This window comes from Chaetodon trifascialis, chromosome 12, assembly GCF_039877785.1.
Source record: "Chaetodon trifascialis isolate fChaTrf1 chromosome 12, fChaTrf1.hap1, whole genome shotgun sequence".
In the NCBI taxonomy this organism is placed as follows: Eukaryota; Metazoa; Chordata; class Actinopteri; order Chaetodontiformes; family Chaetodontidae; genus Chaetodon; species Chaetodon trifascialis.
Genome location: NC_092067.1, coordinates 3,166,883 through 3,188,620, shown reverse-complemented (window position 1 = coordinate 3,188,620; position 21,738 = coordinate 3,166,883). Strand labels below are relative to the sequence as shown.

The window sequence follows — 21,738 nt, the reverse complement described above, 5'->3', positions numbered from 1 at the left end:
TCTGGCCTCCCTCCGTCTCCCTGTGCTGCCCTCGTCAGGTCGGAGGTTTAGCATAATGTGTAACGACTCGGTCCTGTCTGCAGGCTTCCAGATAGACACTCCTGACAGTCTGGGGAGGACCTGCCTGCACGCTGCTGCCGCCGGAGGGTGAGCCATACCATTCATTACAGGACACACGTCTCTTTTAAAGAAAGAAAGAGTAAAGGGTAGATCTGGTCTGTCTGACATCTCTCAGTGCTTATTTTTATAGTTCATCGTTTTTAGATCGACAAGTCAGCATCACCACAGCAAAGTCTGCGGGGCCAACCAGCAGTCAGCCAGTCAGGCAGTTCACAGACAAATCAACAATTAATTCACATTATCTAAACCCCTTGATTTGGAGGTGAAACTGAATGTCAGCTTGCCTGAAATATTGGTAATAATCCCCCATTACACAGAAAATCTGAGCAAGCACAACTACACCATATTAATTATTAGTGCTGTCAATCGATTAATCGCATAAATGTCATAGTTAACTCGTGATTAATCGCAAATTAATCGCACATTTTTATCTATGCTAGATGTCCCATTAATTATCATTTTAATACTGTTATCAACATGGAAAAGTGGATAGGCTTGCTTTGTGCAAATGTTTTTTATTGAAAACAACGTGTAGTGTTATATTTCACACTAACATTCTCACTTTGAGCAGTCATTCACATTTGAATGAATCAAATCTCACACAATTTAACACTGTCAATAAACAGATGACAAAAAATAAATACTTGGTTAAAAAAAGCTCCTTCAACAACCCTTTCTAAGGGATCAAAACAGGGTGACACAATATAAAGTTACAAAGTGCACATCATTGTAAACTAGGACTCAGGCTATAGTGCAGTTAAACCATGGCTGAAACTTTCCTTCCTTAAGTTTCCTCTGAACATACAAGCAGTCAGACTATAATGCTCTTCTGTTTATTCACCAGAGGCTGATCAACGCAGCCTCTTATTTCTGTCCAGAAAGAATGAACATTACTTGGCTATGGCTGCAGTAAGCTTGTTTTTAGTTGCGGTATCCATATGCCTCTGTCCAAACTTTGGTCTTGTCAGTCAACCCATCTGGCAGCTTTTTGAAACTAAACTTTCTATTCAGAATCTTCAGAATCCACCTACACTTTCACAGCTAGCGAGCAGGCGAGACCAAAACATGCGTGGCGCGAGTCTATTGTTTTGTTTCCAGTTTACAATCAGATCCTGTAGTTTTTGTAACGTTACTAGCAGTGGCCACAGCTTCTAAAAAACTACAAGTTCACTAGGTCACAAAGAACATTAATCTTGCGATTAAAAAAAATGACGCTGTTAAAATTGATTTGCGTTAACGCCTTAATAATGTGATATTTTTGGCAGCACTATTAATTATACCTTTCACCTTTATTTTGGCTAACATGGCTGTTTCTGATCATCTGACTACTGACTACCTCGCCACTATCTGACTTCTTTATGTTTCCATTTGCACAGTGTTGTTAGAATGGCCAGACCAATGAAAATGAGTTGTAGTAAACCAGTTATCTTGAAATCACCTTTTTATTGAAGAGTTAAAGCAACATTTAGTGATTTCCTTCATTAGGGGTCAAATGAAGTAGTTTTAATCCATAAAGCCATAATTAAATACTGCTACTACCACTGATGATGATGATGATGATGATGATGATGATGATGATGATGATGTCTGTGTGCAGTAATGTGGAGTGTGTCAAGCTGCTCTTGAGCAGTGGTGGAGATCACAACAGGAGGGATAAATGCGGCAGGTAAGAGAATAACGCTGATCAGGTCACACTTTCTTTTTTAATAGTGTCAGTAGGGTTGTAATAATCAACTGATGAGTAGATCAATAAAACAATAAAGACACAATCACTTTGGTTATTGGAGGATTGTTGAAGTTTAAAGTGAGCAAAAATGCACAGCAGCATCTTAAAACTGAGAACTTGCTGATTTTCTTGGTTTTAACTGAATATGTACGGGTTTTGGATTTATGGTCAAACACATCGGGTCATGGAACGTGCAGTTGTGATTGTGATGCGCAATTTTTACTGTTTTCTGGCAAATTATAGATTTCTGAACAGTATTCAGCATTTATAAGCAGCACTTAAGCATTTAATATATAGTTTATTACACAGTAATGTATTTGAAACAGATATAAGTGTTTCTTATTGTATTTGTTAACAGCTATAACGCCCCCTGTGCGCACCAATAAGTGTCAGCTGGTGTATAAACGGATAGTGAATATACTTAGACACAGTTGAGATAATATATAATGTCTTCACAGTCTAATTATTGACAAATCCTGTACATTAATACTCATCTAAAAATGTCCTTACAGCTGTGTACAACTACATTACAGTGTGTTATAAACATTTCTTAAATGTGTGTATACTGCTTAGAAATGCTAAATAGGAGACTTGTTACAGTTTTGTTATCTCCGTGTTGGTACACATCTGTCAGGTTTGACTGGAGTTGGTGTTCATTGATTTTAATAGACTGAGAGCTGGCCAGATGTGATCCATCTGCTCTTAGTGTCCCGCCCTCTATCCCCGCTTGACCCTTTAGTTCCAGTAAATATTACAGCATTCTATAATATTCTAGCGTGCTGAAGGTGAAGGTCCTTTTTATATTTCAACATGACCGTAGCCCAGACCTCAACCCCAGCCAACACCTTTTGCCAAACTTCTCCCAATGTCAGTGGTCAACATCACTGATGCTCTTTTAGCTGAGTAGCTGATTGGGAGCAAATAAAGTCCATAGTCTTTTGGCCTGTCCTGAGGTAGATATTGGAATTACTACGTATGTATATGCATATTTGTGTTTTGCTGGTGATCTGTCAGCCTGACTTCCTCTCTTCCTGTTATTTCCCAGGACACCCCTCCACTACGCAGCTGCCAGCCGTCACTATCAGTGTCTGGAAACTCTAGTTGCTTGTGGAACCGCCATCAACGCCACTGACCAGTGGGGGCGCTCTGCCCTGCACTATGCTGCTGCCTCGGACCTGGACAGGAGGTGAGGGGCAGGGAGGCACATGCCACAGTCACGTCTACAGCTCCTCTATTCCTCATCTGCTGTTTCTAAGTTCAGAGGAGAGTTCCTTTGAATCCTGGTCCTGACGGTCTGATGGGGACAGAGGGTGACCTCTGTTCTGATGAAACTGCTCCTCTTCACACCACTCCTCTGGTGTTTCTCTGAAAATCTGGAGAACATCTACTGTTGCTTCATATAGAAACCTGATGGTCCACACCTCTGTGTTACCATGGTAACCGGAGGTGATACTGAGGCGACAGTCATGCATGGCTCCAGGATTGGCAGCCCCACAGTTTCTGATGCAGCACACAGCCAGGCATCAAGTAGTCATCCACTTACTTGTCAGCATTAGTAGGTCCCACCACATAAAAGAGGCTGTTGTTTGAGTGTGCTCAGCTTTATCCTCTTTTATCTCACCTCTCCCTCCCCCCTCCCTTCTCCCCCCCTCCCCCTACAGGCGTCGTGTTGCTCTGGAGCCAGAGAGTGAAGGAGTTCAGGCAGAGAGGGAGAAAGAGGCAGCGCTGTAAGTCCACACTGAAACAAATATCAAGAGATAAAGAAACATGATAAAGCAGCTTAGAGTATGTACAAAACACAGGAGTGACAAATTGAAGTCTGCTCAAAAACAGATGGATGCCCTCTATAAATAACTCTTTTTTAAAGAGAACAAACATATTTCCCCAGAGTGCCAGGGTGATGGCAGAATAATGAAGCAAACAAAAGAACACGAAATTGTGATGTAATATAATAAATTAAGATTTTCCATTACATTGGAATGTTGAACTGCTTATGGACCCAAAAGCAGGACTCAGACACATGACATGCAGGAGTTCAAATGCAAGTTGCTGAGATGGAGGTTTGGAGAGCGGAGCCTGAATAATGGTGCAGCCGGGCTGGCAGAGCAGGCAGACAGGGACCACAGAGGGATGATGAACCTGAGGGACTGGACTTAAACTTGGTCAGAATGTTTGTACACAGTGGCCAAGAGAACAGTCTGCTGATGAATGTGTGAAAAACCAGGGTTGATACGTTGCTGGGTTGATGAGTTGCAGGTGTGCAGGCTGAGCAGCAATCAGGACACTGGGAACAGAGGAGTGCCATGCCCACAACACAGACATGCTCACAGAGAGAAACAGATGGAGGAGCGCAGGGAAAACACAGCAAGCACAAGGAATGACGGCAGACACGGCGTGGCCTTGACAAAAATCTAACAGAGATTTCCAAATCTGACGTTTCTAGATGTGTGGGACTTTCGAATGGAACAGTGGATAACAGCAAATGAATGTCCTCAATCTCTAAGTGTTTTGTAGATGGACCTTGTTGTCCCACAATGCAGTACACAGATAAAATGATGGCATTACTTTTGACAGATGTAAAAATTGTTCAGTGGCCAGCAGCTCAGGCTTTTGTTGTCCAGGTGTGAATGTGATCAGGGCGTACCTGCACAGAGAGCCTGGCTGCCAGTGAAACGTGCCTGAGTAAATCATTATTAAATATATATATATTTCATTGAAGGCAGTATTCCAAAGTGTGATCCATATTCATATCATTTCCTTTACTTTGCACAAAATGGCCCAGCAAACACAGTATACCATGAAAAGTGTTACACAGTATATGCTGTGCACAGTGAGCCTCAACAAACTACCACCTTTCATTTATAGTATTATTTCTTACTATATTATTAGTTTTAAAGATGTCTAGTGATACTTTTTTTAACAATATTTTTATTGAAGTTTCAAGCGCATAACTTTGTCGAATGTACAAACATTTTCATTTATATATGTATATATATATGACAACAGACATCAAACTAATGGGGTAAAATAAAATAAAATAAATAAGAATAAGCTGGAACAAAATAAAATAAAGTAAAATAAAAATATAATAAAAGGCAGGATCATTACATAACTTGTTTTTCCATCAGTGTTGTTTGTTTCATTGGTCAAGAAGGACATAAATGATTCCCAAATACAAGCAAACTCCGCCTGTTTACCTTTATCAATGTGTGTCAGTCTCTCCAGTCCGACAAGTCATCGGCTCCCTCTTCCATATTGCCAGTGATGGTGATTCTGCATTTTTCCAATATAGTGCAATCACTCTTATTGCATGGAGAAGTCCAAAGTCAATCATCTTCGATTGCTTAGTTGTTTTAATAAAGTCTTTGGGGTATATTCCAAGTATACAGATTGTTGACATCAAAGGAACGTTACACTTAACCGTCCATGATAAACATTTAACTACATTTTTCCAAAATCCCTGAATCTTAGAGCGTTTCCATAAGCAGTGAATCAAAGTTCCCTTTTCAGTCAGGCATTTCACACAAACATCAGGGATGTTAGGGGAGATATGGTGAAGTTTAACAGGGGTCATGTCTAGTGATACTTTATATTTTACTTGTCAGCAAAGCTCATGAAAAGACTAAAACCAACAATGAACTGATCCAACTAACAAGTGTCATGTGTATCAAAGGCTGATATATGTGGTTCCTCTGTGCCATAGAGCTTCACTGTTGTCCAAAAACACATCAGTGAGTCACAGTGTTCACTGGGTGACATGCTCCTCCATTACCATGAATGCACACACTGTAGTTCATTTTGACTCGGTCCCACACACACCGTTCTGCTGCCACAAATATTCACCACAGCACCAAGATTAAGCCATGACTGAAAATAGTTCCCAACAAATGCATTATTCACTCTTTTTGAGTAACATTTGCTGAGAACTACAGCGCCCAGCTGTTGGAGAAAATGACTGAGCTTTTTTTTAACTAAGATGAGATAATCCTTTATTCATCCCACAGCAGAGGAGCTTGCAGTGTTACAGCAAAGGGGACAGTGTGATAGGAAAAGGCTTCAGGAAACAAAGAAGGATATAATAAAAAGTATAGAAAGACACATCGGTGGTTTTGATCTTTTCATCGGATGATTTACAATTACAATCCAGTTCTGTCTATTTTCATGTGCTACGATTGTTTCTGACTGGGTAAACACTCAATGAACAGCCAGGTGATGAAAAGACAGAATCTCTCTTTGTGCTCACAAACAGAAACACAAAGACACACAAACACTGTCTAGGACAGGAATAGGAACAGCCTCGCACACATTTGGCCCCCGCAACGATATTCAAGCCTTATATTTATCACAGAGACACCTTAAAACCACACTGATGTCCCCCTGTCCGGTACATGTTAGCTAGCTGGATGAGCTGCCATCTTCACTGACACTGAAATGTTGTGTTTGTGTTCCAGATGTTTAGAGTTCCTGCTTCAGAGCGGAGCGACGGCCTCTCTCAAAGACAAACAGGGATACAGTCCTGTCCACTACGCTGCAGCCTACGGGCACAGGCACTGTCTGGAACTGGTCAGTACGCACGCACGCACGCACGCACGCACGCACGCACGCACGCACGCACGCACGCACGCACGCACGCACACACACACACACGCACACACACGCACACATCATGGAGGAAATAGCTGTATTGTGGGACTCCAGGCATTTTGACTGATCATATTTTCACTGCACACCACGCAAGGACATTCCAGCTTTCTGGTATCTTCTTCTCACAGTGTTGTCCCTGATTTATGTGTACAAAATGTACAAAATGCTTCAAGTCAATGGACGGAAAACATCTGCATTAGGAGTTACATACAGTGTACCTCTGCACTGTCCGTAGGTTTCATGTTAGTTTTGAAGGAAAATGTGTTGATGTGTTGTCGTGATCTGCAGCTGCTGGACAGAGATGATCACCAAGAGGACCCTGAATCTCCGAACGCCAGGAGCCCGCTGCATCTAGCTGTCAGTTTGTTTTTCTCATACACACACACACAGAAAGCATCAGATATTAGTGTGTTATGTATTTTTTGACAGTAGTACTGAGAACTTTTTTCAGAATACCCACAAAACATTCTTTCATTTAACCAAAGATGGCAAAGTTCTTAAATGTTGGCTAAACACAAAGTTGTATGGGAACTTTGCTTGAGGAAATATTCTGGTAAAATTTAGATTTACATCAGGAACTATCTGATCAGAGAATGAGTGCACAAGACACTCAATCTTTCCTGAATGTCAGCAGTCTTGCTCTGAGTCGAGATCTGAGCAATTACAGATGCTCCAAACCAAATTTTAGCATTTTAAGATTCTTGTCAGTAGATGTGAGGGTTAAAAAGATTAGAATTCTGACTGTAAATCAAGTGAACCATAACCTGCGACCAAATGCACCATATCAAAAGCTCGAACAGATTCAGCCGTATGGTCTGTTTCCTGGGTTTTCCCAGTGTGACACGCAGTGAAAATGTTGAATTGTTTGTGAAGAGTCTGTCTCTGTGCAGGCGTACCATGGACATGCTCAGGCCCTGGAGGTGCTACTGCAGGGGGAGACGGAGGTGGACCAGGGGGACGAGACGGGGAGGACCCCCCTGGCCTTGGCTGCCCTGCGGGGCCACGCTGACAGTGTGCACACCCTCCTTAGTCAGGGGGCGTCGCCTCGCATGACAGACATCCAGCACGGACGTACCGCTGTCCACCTGGCAGGTGTGTTCAGCCTGGCCTTGATCCTTGTCCTGTTTCTCTGCCGAGGTTAACATCTGGTATCAACTGATCAACAAATGTCTGGTTGCATATGGCCAAAAGTATGGGGACATTGAGTGCTTTTGCTCTGGAGCTATTTTTCATGGTTTAGATCAGTTTCCATTGAATGAAAACTTAATGCAGCAGCTTTGAGTCAGCAGCCTGGGAAGACGCTGTCCTTTAGCTACAGGATAATGCAATCACCATGCAAAACGCTGGCTCCATGAAGAAGTAGTTTTCACAGTTCGTTGTGGAAGGACTTGACTGGCCTGGACTCAACCCCGTCCAACACTTTATCACCCAACATCAGTGCTGGAACTCACTCATGCTCGTAGCTGAATGGAAGTCCCTGCAGAAAGCAGTGTTACAGCAGCATGTTGATGTCCATGGCTTTGAAATGAGACCTCTGATGATCACATGTGGATGTAACATTTGACTGTCCACATACTTTTGGCTATGGGATGTTTTTCTCTTTCTGCATGTTACCACCTCTAAGAGTCTTTATATTGTTTAAAATTGAAAGCAAACACTTGTGACATGCTTATGGTTTCATGCACCTCTGGGTCAGATACAAACACAGAACATTCTGTTTGTATTTGAAGCTTCGGGGCTTTAAACTCAGCAAGCGCAGTGACATCTGGTGGGTTCAAGACTTAAAGTGGCCATTCCAGACTAGAGGCAGTGCACGAAAACACCTCTCTGACTTTAGAGTTTCAGTTTCAATGAAAGTCCAGGAAGCCTACATGTTGTTGTACTCAGGGGAGTCACACGAGGTCGTGCAATTCTACAGTAAATAACAAAATAATAACAAAATAAATAACAAGTAAATGTATTTTCATAAAAGCCTAAAAGGAAATATTTTTGTTGACAGGAAATATGAATGTACCTGATCCCCACTGTGGGCTCATGTGACATCTCACATGCCTGTCACACGCCTCTGTGTCTTTCTAGCCTACGTTACCGTAAACGAGAGAAACTGACCTCAGAGTTTGAGCATCGTCAGGAAATATTAAAGCGAGTAACTGAGTATTTTCAGTTTGCATTTCTCATTCACCATGTTTCTGAACACACTGCTCTTAGTTGCACTTAGTGCAGAACTTCTCTTTTCACATCTTTGTGCTGTAAATATTATTATAGCTTCTCTTCAGTACAGTCCTCTCTCTTTTTGGATTGTGGTTCTGATTTCCTGCTCTGGTGACACTATAATCATCACAATCTCACTTCAATGAACTGATGTGTCACCTAACTGACTGCAAACATTTCTGCTGCTCTGTTCTCTGACACCCACGTTCCCTGGCATCCGTCCTCCAGTGATGAACGGTCATACGACGTGTGTGCGCCTCCTGCTGGATGAATCGGACAGCACAGACCTCGTAGATGCTGCTGACTCTCAGGGACAGTGAGTGGTCCTCGTTTGTCCTGTTTCCTTTCTTCAGTTTTTCCTCATCTGCTCCAGTTTTTTCAGTGTGTCCTGTCTTTCTGTCACACATCGTCCGCCTTGTCCTCATCCCACAGGACTCCTCTAATGCTGGCGGTGGCGGGGGGTCACGTTGACGCCGTGTCACTGCTGCTGGAGAGGGAAGCCAACGTCAATATAGCCAATAACCATGGGCTCACCGCGCTGCACCTCGGGGTAAGCATTAAACTGTATGAAAAGCCTTTCAGGTCTTACTGTCTTGACTTTTCTTTTTTTTGCCCTGGAGTGTGCCACCAGAACAATTACAGACACGTCTTTGATTTTAATAAACGGATAGATTTTCAAAAAGTTATTTAAATTTAAATAATACCTGAATAAACTCAAGAACTACTGAAATGATTCATTTCCTTATTGTGTCTTTAAATGGATTAATGTCTGAATTATAGTTAAAGGGCCTAAGTATACAGGCTGAGTCTGAAGTGAAGTGGTCTTTCACTTACATAAAATAAGATAATCCTCTATTAATCCCTGTGTTACAGCAGTAAAGGGGAAAGTGTGGTGTTAGACAGGCTTGTGTTATATAGGTATCTATTATATCTTCAATTGCATTCAGTACTCTGTATGTGCTCCATTTTTCTGTTTTCAACATATGTGAATCAGTCACTTCCTAGAAGGCAGGAAAGGAACCATAAGGCTTGTGTTATGCTTTAGAAAATGGTGACACACACCTTGTTGTTAATGAGCTAAAACACGTGTAAACAGCTTGAATCTGGTCTAAAGACCTCTGTCTTGTCTCCCCAGCTGCTGTGTGGTCAGGAGGAGTGTATCCAGTGTCTGTTGGAGCAGGAAGCCTCGGTTTTGCTCGGCGACTCGCGAGGTCGTACCTCCATCCACCTGGCCGCGGCCAGAGGCCACGCCTCGTGGCTGAGCGAGCTGCTGGGCATCGCCTGCTCCGAGCCACCGTCCCTGCCCCCGCTGAGAGACCACAGCGGATACACACCGCTGCACTGGGCCTGCTACTACGGTCAGTCAGACTCTGCTCACACCCTGACACACACCCTCAGTCTGCACTGGATTGGTTTTCATCTTTCTTTCTTCATTTTTGATCATCATTTTTCTGAATTGTTTTCCAATGTTTGTTCATATTCCTGCTCATTTTGTTTTTATTACAAAATGAAGAGTAAAGTAGATCAAACTAGACTGACCCCAGTGATGATGTCGATGGTCTTTTCCAATACTGTGTGTATGTGTATGTGTGTGTGTGTGTGTGTGTGTGTGTGTGTGTGTGTGTGTGTGTGTGTGTGTGTGTAGGTCATGAGGGGTGTGTGGAGGTCCTGCTGGAGCAGAAGGGTTGTCGCTGTATTGATGGGAACCCATTCACCCCTCTGCACTGTGCTGTGTAAGTCACACACGCATTGCAGTGTGTTAATGATCATTGTTTTTAGTTTTTACTGATTTTCACTAAAAATGTTCGCCTTGTTGAAATGAGTAGGTTATTATGTTCACACTAGAACTCTAAGCAATGATTATTTGTGCTGTCAATTGATTTATTAATTCAGTTTGGTCTATGAAATGTCAAAACTAGAAGGCCAGTCAGAGGTCCACTCCTCTATGATATGCAAATATACAAGCGCAGCCTGGCTGTATGTCTGGATATATTTTCAAATCTATTACAATTACACATGTGGATGTTAGTAAGTATTCATATGATGTGTCTGTATGTAGGTTTCCACAGCTACACATCAGTTTGAGAAGAAAGCGTTGTTACAGATGTACCAGTTCTCCCATCAAACCACTGTCCCTGAGTGCTCCATAAAGACAGATAAAAGCAGACATGAGCATCCTGAATATAGTAAACCTTTCTAATAGTCCTGGAATGTTACAGCTGATGTCAGTCAGTGAAACCTGTTGGTGTTTAATCTGACAGGGTGAATGATCACGAGCCGTGTGCATCGCTGCTGCTCGAGGCCATGGGATCAGACATCGCTGGCTGCAAGGATGCCAAGGGCAGGTAAGGCGTGTGTGTGTGTGTGTGTGTGTGTGTGTGTGTGTGTGTGTGTGTGTGTGTGGCTGTATCTTCTGTTTTCATCCCCTCCTCTCTCTCCCTCTCTCCTGCAGGACTCCTCTTCACGCTGCAGCGTTCTCAGGTCATGTCGACTGTGTCCAGCTGCTCCTGTCCCATGATGCACCTGTTGATGCTGCAGACCAATCAGGTCGCACTTCACTGATGATGGCGGCTGAGAAGGGCAGAGTGGGAGCCCTTGGTACAGAGATGTTTTATTTGGCGTGTTTTTTAGTGTGTTTCGGTTGTTTTAATGACATTTGGCTCTTATGTTGTTGATTTTGATAGTGTATATTCATGCTTCTGTGTATGTATGCGTGCATGGACGCGGCTCTGATTCTGTCTTGTGCCCCAGAGGTGCTGTTGACCAGTGCCAATGCCAACCTCAGTCTGAGGGACAAAGACGGCAACACTGCCCTGCATCTAGCCTGCAACAATGTAAGTGTCCACAGGGGGGCTCTGTCCTCCATCTCATTTATTGTTTGTCTTAATATCAGTGTCCTCGTTGGTATTCAGCTGGGGTCGTGTTTACTGCATTTTAGACCAGAATCCATTTTATTGGCTGACTGCTGCAACTCTGGCCCTGGTGTCATGACCTTTCAAAGCACAGTCCCAAACACAGTGGTGACATCTCCATGCATTGTAGATAAGACAGTGTACAATGTTTGTTTCTGTTGAAAGGAAAGGAGAAATGAGCTCTGTTCCAATTCCACACAATTTCAACATTATCACTTATATTGAGTCATGGTTTTGGCCCCCAGCGTAATGTGAGTGCAATATTCGCACTCTTTTAGCTCTGATTTTTGGTCTCTATCAACCCTCAGGGAAATATCTGACTGCTAGCTGCTAAATGCTCCACTATGCTCACCAACCTGTCAACCAAAACATTAAAGCTGTGTGTCAGACTGCTAAACCATGAGCTGAAACTCAATATAAAGGTACAGTAAGCCGAGGGGAGCTGCAGATCCAGGTGATAAATCTCTGTAGGTTCATCACTGCGAGTGACCCCCTTCACAGTGTCATTTGATACATGGTATTATGAACATGTTGAATAGAAGTGCTTGAGGTCTGTGATCCTCAGCGCTGATGCTGTGATCAGGTCTTTGTCCCAGCTCATCGAGCTCGCTCTAACCGCACATCATGTCCTAACAGGGGAAGGAGGACTGTGTGTTGCTGATCCTGGAGAAGCTGTCTGACACTGTGCTCATAAACGCCACAAATGCAGCACTGCAAACGTGAGTGTCTAAAGCCTCTGTATGTCACAAAAAGGTTGTTCAGTTTCAGTTGAGATTTAAGGCCCACCAGAATGCCGCTGTAACAATATTTTTGTTGATATTGTGGAGGTTTGAATGGAAAACACTGGGAAACATTTTGAAACAGATGGGGACAAATGCAGATGAGGAGAAATGATTTTTAAAGCTCCACAGGAGGAGGAACAGAAGGCTGGCAGCAGGGGAGATGTGGTAGAATGAAACCTGTCTGTCTGTCTGTCTGTCTGTCTGTCTGTCTGTCTGTCTGTCTGTCTGTCTGTCTGTCTGTCTGTCCAGTCCTCTCCACCTGGCAGCTCGAAGCGGTCTGAAGCAGGCGGTCCAGGAGCTGCTGTCCCAAGGAGCCAGCGTACAGAAGGTGGATGAGAATGGTAAGGTGAAGCTGGTCTCCCTCAGGCACAGCTGCCTCCCTCAGCTGCCTGCCGTGGTCACTGGTCAACATGAATGTTTTCATCCGTTCCAGCATGAACTCAACATGACTAATGAATTGTTGAAACATTATTTTCCATGTGTGCTGCAGATGAATCTGTCTTTCAGAGGGCTTCCCACTGATCAGGAACTTTGCTTGGATTTTACAAAAGGGAGGCGTCATGCATTCTCACTTGCCACATTAAATGGTCCTTTTTTAAAAATATTTTTAGGGCATTTTTTGGTCTTAAATTTGATAGACAGCAGATAGATGACAGGAAATGAGGGACAAACAAATGCCAAAAGTCTAGAATTCTGGTCAGGCCCAGGCAGTCTGACAACAGTGTCAATCCACAAATTAGAATTCAGGTCATTCATTCAGACTTGATATCAGACTCAGGGTCCAGATAAAAGACATTAGGCAGAATAAAGTACACACAGAAGCACCGATCATGGTTTATCACCAAGGAACTCCTATAAAATCGTCAGGCTTACGATGGACAGTTACAGAATATGTATGTCAGATGTTGCCTTTTTTATTAACATTCTTCTTCATTGTCAAAACTGAAGAAGAGCCTAAATTCCCCACAATGCAACTCGACTGCAGGCAGTTCGTGTTGGAGATGCAGGTGTGTGTGCTGTCGTGGTTAATGTAGTGTGAAGCCTCTAGTCTGCAGCAGAGATGAGGAGGCGCTGCACAGGGCTGGTGAGCTCACTTCTTTCAACATTGTGTTGATTATGAAAGTTCCGGGCCTGCTGAGGGTGGCTGAAATAAAACGTTCCGGTCATGGATGCACTCTGCATGATCTCTTTTCACGCTCAGACTAAATTGTAAAGAAGTGATGGAGATGGCACAGTGTTGTAGCTCGTGCTGACAGTGGGAACCCTGGTTTAAACTGGACTCCAGCTGCTTCTTTGCTTTCCATTTCTCATTTGTTTTTAAGGAATGCGTTTGTTCTGCCCTGACAGATGTCAGCTGTGGTTGTCCCTGTGCTCCGTGTCCCCCCCTCATGTCTGTGGTTGCATACTTTGTCAGCTGGCTGAACACTAATGGAATGCTGCTCCGTCCCTCCTTTGTCTTCTGCTTCGCCTTCCCTGCTTCCTCCACGTCCACGTCTCGCTCTCCTCCTTCCTCCCTTTGTTTCTGTCCTCCCTCCCTCTCTTTCTTCCTTCCTCTCTCTGTCTCTCTACCTCAGGTCTGACCCCTGCTCTGGCTTGTGCTCCTAGCCGAGAGGTGGCTGACTGTCTGGCTCTCATTCTGGCTACCATGATGCCTTTCTGCTCCCCTTGCAGCTCCGGGGCTCCCTCCCCAGGCTCCCTGCTGAGGCAGCTGCCCCACCAGGGGGGTAAAGGCCCAGGCACCGGCCCACGGGGGCAACGCAGCCCCAGAAACCCCTCGGGACCATCCAGCGAGGGAACCACTGAGAACGACTCAGAGGACTCAGAAACCTTCTGACCCCTCCGAACCGACCCTCTACCCTCCTACCTCGAACTGTGCACCTGAACTTTCTACCCCCCCAGGAACGATGGCAGTGTTTCAGTCTGCAATGTGTGCACGCTTGAGGAAGAAGGGTAGAAGCGTGGTTGTGACGCAGCTTGGATGTCTGCAGTGTCTCTATCCTCTGGTCTTCGTGTGGGGAACGTGTACAGAATGACCCTCCTCAGGCTGGATGCTTTTTCTGAGTGCCCTTTTCAAAAGCAGAAGCGGAGCAGCTGCACTGCCCCGGACTGACCACTGCAGCCGAATAAGTTGCTCCATGAAGCTGTGGCTGAAGAAGACTTCCATCTGGATGGGTTATGGCTTGGGTCTGCATGCTTGTGTTAACTTAGACCACGGTTTGTTCTTTCTACTCACGGGTGCTTAAATCCAAACCGACCTCGGTACTTAGTCTCTGCATGGCATAGCAGCTGGCCTCTGAGACTCGTTTTGTCTTAAAAAAGCCATTTTTAACTGTTTGTACAAAATGAAGTAGACCATTAAGAAAGCTAAGTGTAATTTTATCCTTTGCTTGTTGTACCAAATATTTGACTTCCACATGTAAATAATGAACATGTACTGGAGGGTCACAAGAAGAGGTACACAGAGCTCGTTTCGTGTGTTAACATAACTGAAGCACAAAGTTGGATATTGCTTTTAGGATTTGATGAACTTTGGCTGGAATGTGAAGTGTGCAGCCTTCAGTTAGATGTTCAGTAGTTAGAATATTCAACAGGGCAAAGGATGCGGCGCACTGGGTACATCTCAGTTCCCTTCAGTGGATCATGTTTCCCTCATTTGAGAAAGGAGATTTTGAGGAAAAGATGCAAGAAAAGAAGAATTGAGGAAAGAGGTTTCAAGAGAAATGAGGTGTCTGCATACATACACAATTCCACCATTTTTTAAAACAGTCATTTTTAGTTATTAGTTAGTAAATACAGTAGTGACGAGTTTGATGGCATCAAATTCAGACCCACTCATCCACTCTGAATTCTTCTGACAATCATACCTGATAATACCTCAATGATTGCAAGTAAGTGAAAACTCGTAGATGTCTGATCATCTTCTTGTTGGCTGAGAAGGCAGACACGCGGCAGCTTTGAGTTGCAGCTTAATTACTGCTCACAACCCGAAAACAAGATAGCAGCATAGTATATGCAATGTACATGAAATGTACGTGGCACATTTAAGTACTCTCTTCAGTACTTGAATTGATGTGGGGTTATCTGCTCAGTTGACCCTGTTGAAGTACAAACACACGCAGTCCACTGGTTATCATACAGTGGTGTAACAGCAGTGTCCCTTCACTTTCAGCTGCAGGCTGCACATTAACCAGAGAACACACAAACCCTCCTTTTCAGCTGTTACTGAATTCATGTTCATTGTCTACAGCTCGTTTAACCTGCTGCTGTTGATGTCTGTCCTTTAAACCAGCAGCTTCCACTGTAAATCCATTCGATTTAAACGATTCTAAAACAGATTTGTTAGTGTCGCAGTGTAAGGAACCGGCCAGTAGAGCCCACCCAATCGTGGGATCACACATGCGTTCTGCTATTTGTTCTGGTAATGAAGCTGCATGACTTCAGTGAAAGTTGAAGGTAGTGATTACATCCTCACTCACGCCTCCTCAAAGATCCCTCCTCACTCCTCCAAGCACAAATACGCAAGTCATTTGTGATGTTAGGCAGGAGGAGTTCAGGTGGAGGATGGAGGAGCAAGGAGCCAATCAAACAAGGGAACTGGGATATACCCACTGATGAACACAGGGTTTGTTCAGATGTGACTTAAGGCTGAGCTTATGATGAACATTTATGCATTTTATCCTATGGCTTTAAATGGCCTCCTGCACTGTTTTGACTCATGTTCATCCCTACCTGTGGTGCAATGCTAACCAATTGAAACCTTTTTCCTGCCTGGGCAGCTCTAAACGTCTCATCATGCAAGCCCAGTTTCTCCAAATTTCTGCAGTGATGAGAAGCTCTTCGAGGTCTCCTCAGTACATCGGTATTTATTATCTCTTACATGATGGTACAGATACTGCCAGCACTTAACTGTAAGATAACACAGGGCCTTGACCACTTTCCTCTCTGTCTGTCCTCCTACCAGCTATGTGCCATTGTCTCAAACATGTCCAGTGCCTTGATGTCGATTCATTTTGGTTTTCTTTTACAACAGATTTTATGTTAATAGATTCTAATATTCTTACAATTAAGGGATCAGTTCACCAAAAATCACAGAATCATTTGTTTTTGATTTGAACCCTCGTGGTATTGAGCTGTGCTGCTTTGTTCAGGTTTTGAGATATTTTGTGCTATTCTCAATTTATCAATCGAGTAAAAAAATCTAAAAGTTAGTCAGTAATGAAAATAATCATGAGCTGTTGGACCCTGACCCTCTGGAAAGACAGATTTGAGTTTTGATTTTTACATTAATTGTTGCGAGCAGCACAAGCATTATTCCACTAACTCCACTGTACTGGCATGGAGGCAGACATGTTGGAGGTGAATATCTAAAAACCTGGACAAATAAAACCAAAAGCATTGCAAAGCATGAGCAGCTACCACTAGATACCAAACGTTTTTTGCTGTTTGGAAGAACTGATTCGTTAATATGTCAAGCATAATGTGGAGGATAATGAATGAGTGACGGAGTTGGAGAGGATTTGGCTCTGTGAGGGACCCTTATGCAGATGTTTTTTAGTGAAATGGTGTCTCACTCCACTGTTTTCTCTCCTTGAAGGCTGGTGATAATGTAGATTTTTCTTGTCGCCAACAAATCCCTTGAGAAGACCAAAACAAACAATTTGCTTACTTTTGCTACCACTTTCTGACTTCCTCAGTCTGTCTGTGGCACAGAGTCCTTTCAGCCCTAATCAAGACAGATCCCATAAAAACATGGTCACGAAAACACACTTTGGTTTTTCTGAAAAGCTTTAATAGTTTCCTCAAACAGTTTGGCACTGTTGTTTTTTAGCAAATGTTACTCAAGCAGGAGGATGAATCCACATTCGGTGCTGTCAGTGTATGTGGGGTCCATCTGAAAGAAACGGCACTGTGTGAAACGTGTCACTCCCGGTGGATTGGTAGGGCTGGTCTTTTCATGGGTTTATAGACAAGAGGAAAATTCTAGAATATCTCCAGACTCATCTTTTAAGTTGATGTGTGTGTGTGTGTGTGTGTGTGTGTGTGTGTGTGTGTGTGTGTGTGTGTGTGTGTGTGTGTGTGTGTGTGTGTGTGTGTGTGTGTGTGTGTTAGCTTAGGTACTGATATGAAATTGAACTGCTTTTGTATATAATGTTGACGTAAAGTTTTGTACAAAAACCCTCCATCACAGAGGACTTTGAGCACAGAGTGGCGTCTCCATCCTAAATGTTGGAATAAGAATAGAAGACAAAGCGTTTTATTTGAGTTAGCTTTTATCTAATGGACTCAAAGGTGTGTATATTAATGAATTTCTTTGAAATGGAGAACCCTGTTAGCTGCAGTTCGATTGTAATGGAGACAACTCTCGTGGCTGATAAGCACACGTCGTTAACAAGCACAGTCTTTTGTGTCCCTGAGCTGAAGGTCTGCTGCGAGGCTGAACCTGTCTGCCAGTATTATTGTTCTACCAGAAAATGATCTTCACCAGTCCTGACAATCGCTATCGTCATGTGTCTGATGATTTTCATACCAGTTCCTGATGCAGTGCCACACGCTGAGGGCTGTTTGCCAGCTACCCTTTGTTTTATAGAAATTGTACAATTATAAAAATCTGTTTGAAGTTACTGCAGTGCTGTTTTTGTTCTTCCAGCTGACTCATGAGACAGTTCATTTCCTTCTCCTCGGCATACACGTGGAAATGACATTCTTGCTGCTGAAGCTGATGAGGATGATGATTTCACTCACTTTCACCCAGTTGGTATCATTTGCTGCAGTCTTGCAACAGCCATTATTTTGCAATTAATTGATCAAATTGTTCATCCAATTTCCCAGAGACCAAAGTCCCATCTTCAGTGTGTGTATGTCTGACCAAAAGTCAAAGATATTCAGTTTATGCAAAAGAAAATCAGCAAATCCACACATTTAAAGAGCTGTAAACAACAAATAGTTGCTTTTGCTTGATAAATACCTTAAACGTGATGCTTCTTACTGGCACGGCACTTGCACCACACTGATCACACTCCTCCACCTCAGCTAGGGCTTGGTCTGATGTCGATTCATTTATTTTTTGCGACGAAAAAGCGGATCTGAGGTCCTGAAGTCTTTTGCCTGCTACTGGAGGAACACATCAACAGTCAGTCACAGCATGTATTCATATCAGGCCGATTCCAACCGGGGGAAAGGCATCAAATCTTTCAGCAGACTCACTGTCCTGAATACATGGCTGACATCGGAATGCCTCAATCATGGGATAAGCTTTATTTTCAATGTCAGGGTCTTTTGGAACTGTAAAGACTGCTTTAGGCCTGATGGAGTGCACCCCAGAATCACTGGTTGCAGACTGCTCAGTGCCAACCTGCATCAAGCTCTTGGCATACTGTGCCAAAACAAGAACACACAGATAAGCACCAAGGTCAGCCTGCACAGGCAGAAAGTCTCACCGGACCCCCAACCGGACCCTAACCCTCTGCTTCACATCACCCATGGTATTCAGAGGATGTCTCTGTCCCAGTCAGAGATCCAACGCCCCTCTTCCCCACGCAGTCAAATTGGTGACCACAGACATCATGACTTGGGTGTCTATCAGAAATGAGACAGACGCCATACCACTAATCTAATCTGAGTACCTAATCTCAGTATAATCTTAAATCTGTCAGTGTTCAGCCACAGTCAGTTTCCTCTCCTATCACAGAAACCCTACAGCTGAAATGAGCTCTTTTTAATGTCAGATCATTGGCTAACAAATCCTTCATGGATAATGATCTGATACGGGAAAAGAACTTGCATTTTATGTTTTTAGTTGAGACCTGGCTAAACAGCACTACTGGTGCAGAGGCTTGTCCTCCAAGTTAAACCTTTTATCAGCCAGTCAGATAAAACTGACACACAAACTCCACACAGTTCGTGTGTAATGACATTAACCTTGTGAGTTTACATCATTTGAATATCTTGCTCATGGTAACATTGAATCAACCACCAAGATATACATCGCTGTTTTGTGTAACTACATGACTGATTCATCCTGAATGGAGATCTGAATATCCATATCAACAAAAAGAATGACTCCAAAACCAACCAAAACCTTTTGCAGGAAACATCTGGTTTTCTAGCTGCCAAATGCTCCACTAAGTTTACCAGCTAGTCTCTAACTGTGGCTGTCTACCTGTTCAGCAGCAAACGGTGCACAGTACAGTTTTTAGACCTTTTTTTTTTTGGCTAAAAACAGCTCCTTGGTTTGGTGGAGCTGAGGTGAATAATGACACTATAATACTCCATACAGCTGAGGCTCAATTAAATGGTTTGAATTCATTTATCCTCCAAATTGTTGTCAGTTCAAAGAACAAAAAAACAGGAGAACATATCAGTGTTAAGAATCTTTTAATAGTTACATAATTTCTGTACATTTACAAACTTTAAATTACATGAATGTTTGTTTACCAAACTATAACCACAAGACTCAATGTTTTCTGTGGGTCCTTTTGAAACAGTAGGAATCATGGCACTAATAAAATAACAAACCCCCTATGAAACACGTCAGGAATCCAGAGGGGGATAATTAGAATCTGATAATACTGCAAAGCATCCCCCGGTGATAAAAACAAATCCAAATTGCCTTAATAATGGCGCAGTTGCAGAGTGGCACGGCTCCTATGGAATGGTACTGTGCTGTATATTGGTCAGGCTTTAGTCTGCGCGATGTTCTAAAATGTACAATGTCCAGTGTGCTTGTGGGTCTCAGGTAAGTTGCTCACATACTGAGGCCTATTCCAGGAAAACAGATGTTTGTGCATAGAAAGTCCGAGAGGGGGTGCCCGTGTCTTTCTGTTTTGGACTGCTGCACCAGAACGTGCATGCACCACTCAGCAGTTGATGCCCAGACCAGTCCAGTGGTCAGGCACCATCAGGAAGTATTTGTCCATGGCCTCGCAGAAACGAGCTCTGTACAGCTCTGGAGAGACCACAGTGGGCATCTTGCCTGAATGACACAACACAGCACAACATTAGAGACAGGAAACATCAGACTGCAGAGCATCCATGTAGCATCATGTCCTCGCTCACATCTGCAGATAAGCAAACAGAAACTGCACAAATGTGCTGCGCTGAACACTGTGAACTTTGACATCAATATTTGAGAGTTTAAACATCCAATGCATTTTTTTACTGAGGGAGGGAGAGAGATTTTACAGCTGAATAAGAAGAAAAAAGACACTATGACTAAGTTTAACTCTGTTACACTTTCAGGTTCTGAACAGCATACTACATGCTAGCTTTTTCAGAGCTTCCCGCTGCATCCATCAGCCAGTGGAGACGGTTCAGTGGTCATCAGGTCACCTGACTATGGAATGCTGGTCACATAATAAAAGGGGGTCATAGAAGGAGGTCTTGATCTTACCCTGACCTTACACTGACTTCCTGTTGATTACACTGACCCACCTTCTAATTCAATGTTGTTTTGTGGTCTGTGACCAGGTCCCATCATTAACGTGATACCATGTGACTGAAGGTCTGTACTTCATTGTAATGTGTCGTCATGTGCCTCATTTCTACTGCATAGCACAGCTCGTCTCGACTATCTGTGCAGATAGTAATACAGGTGGGATTCTTAGCTGATCATCAAAACAACACCGGTGACGTTACCATGACATCATCTTCAATGCAACACAAACACAGGAGCAACAGAAGATATCAAAGGGATGGTGTCTTGATTCTTGGTGTGTGGCTGTTTCTTACAACAAGATACAGTTTGTTTGAGAAAAGGCTGAAGACAGCAAGAGAAAGGGTTTTCATTGCACATGGAGTATTGGCTCAACTTGGAACCTCGACCAAAGTGATACCAAAAAAAGTACCAGGTACCTGGCACCATCCATTGTTGCTAATGGGAAACCCAAAAACAAACTGTTCCAGGTGAGTTGGGTTGAGCCGAGCCGAGCCGAGCCGAGCCAAGCTGAGCCTAACTATGAAAATTCCCCCTATGGAGAATAATAAAGTGTTATCTTATCTTAAAATTAGGCATTAGTTCACACGATGACAATTGAGGAAACTCCATCTGATAATTCAGGCTGTGAGATGCAGTTCAAAGCTTCAGAAAAGTCTATTTAGTGGATCTTGGGTTGGGATTTTTTTCGTCAAATTGTTTCCAAGCTTAAAAAGGAGCTGTCACTCTGCCTCAGTTATATCTGGAATTTCTGCACAGCAATTTCTTGTTACTAATCACTCATACCAATTTTCTGGGACAAGCTTTCATTATATTTACTGTTACTGTCCTTCGTGCTACAGTTTATCGTGCAACAAACAACGCAAACTATTCAGCTTCAGTACATCTGCCACAACTACGCACCAGAAATAC

The 21,738-nt window shown here is 43.3% G+C and overlaps 2 protein-coding genes across 6 annotated transcripts in view; one reads left to right on the top strand and one right to left on the bottom strand.

The window, feature by feature from the left end:
* Positions 1–18,012, top strand: part of ankrd44 (ankyrin repeat domain 44) — a 40,736-nt gene extending 22,724 nt beyond the window's left edge. Inside the window, exons 12-28 of one of the 3 annotated variants that reach the window (XM_070975707.1) lie at positions 84–147; positions 1,718–1,786; positions 2,892–3,032; positions 3,508–3,573; positions 6,298–6,409; positions 6,779–6,847; positions 7,381–7,582; positions 8,930–9,017; positions 9,134–9,251; positions 9,837–10,059; positions 10,347–10,434; positions 10,963–11,046; positions 11,154–11,299; positions 11,453–11,535; positions 12,250–12,332; positions 12,645–12,736; positions 13,970–18,012. In XM_070975707.1, coding sequence (XP_070831808.1) covers positions 84–147; positions 1,718–1,786; positions 2,892–3,032; positions 3,508–3,573; positions 6,298–6,409; positions 6,779–6,847; positions 7,381–7,582; positions 8,930–9,017; positions 9,134–9,251; positions 9,837–10,059; positions 10,347–10,434; positions 10,963–11,046; positions 11,154–11,299; positions 11,453–11,535; positions 12,250–12,332; positions 12,645–12,736; positions 13,970–14,229 — 1,988 coding nt within the window. In that variant the 3' untranslated portion in view covers positions 14,230–18,012. Of the gene's footprint in view, positions 1–38; positions 148–1,717; positions 1,787–2,891; positions 3,033–3,507; positions 3,574–6,297; positions 6,410–6,778; positions 6,848–7,380; positions 7,583–8,929; positions 9,018–9,133; positions 9,252–9,836; positions 10,060–10,346; positions 10,435–10,962; positions 11,047–11,153; positions 11,300–11,452; positions 11,536–12,249; positions 12,333–12,644; positions 12,737–13,969 lie in introns of all 3 variants that reach the window. The other 2 variants (XM_070975708.1, XM_070975706.1) reach the window with 2 other exon arrangements.
* A 1,740-nt stretch (positions 18,013–19,752) lies between these two features.
* Positions 19,753–21,738, bottom strand: part of pikfyve (phosphoinositide kinase, FYVE finger containing) — a 29,741-nt gene continuing 27,755 nt past the window's right edge. For all 3 annotated transcript variants that reach the window (XM_070975646.1, XM_070975649.1, XM_070975648.1), the window contains one exon: positions 19,753–20,367. In XM_070975646.1, the coding sequence (XP_070831747.1) occupies positions 20,252–20,367 (116 nt within the window). In that variant the 3' untranslated portion in view covers positions 19,753–20,251. The remainder of the gene's footprint in view (positions 20,368–21,738) is intronic.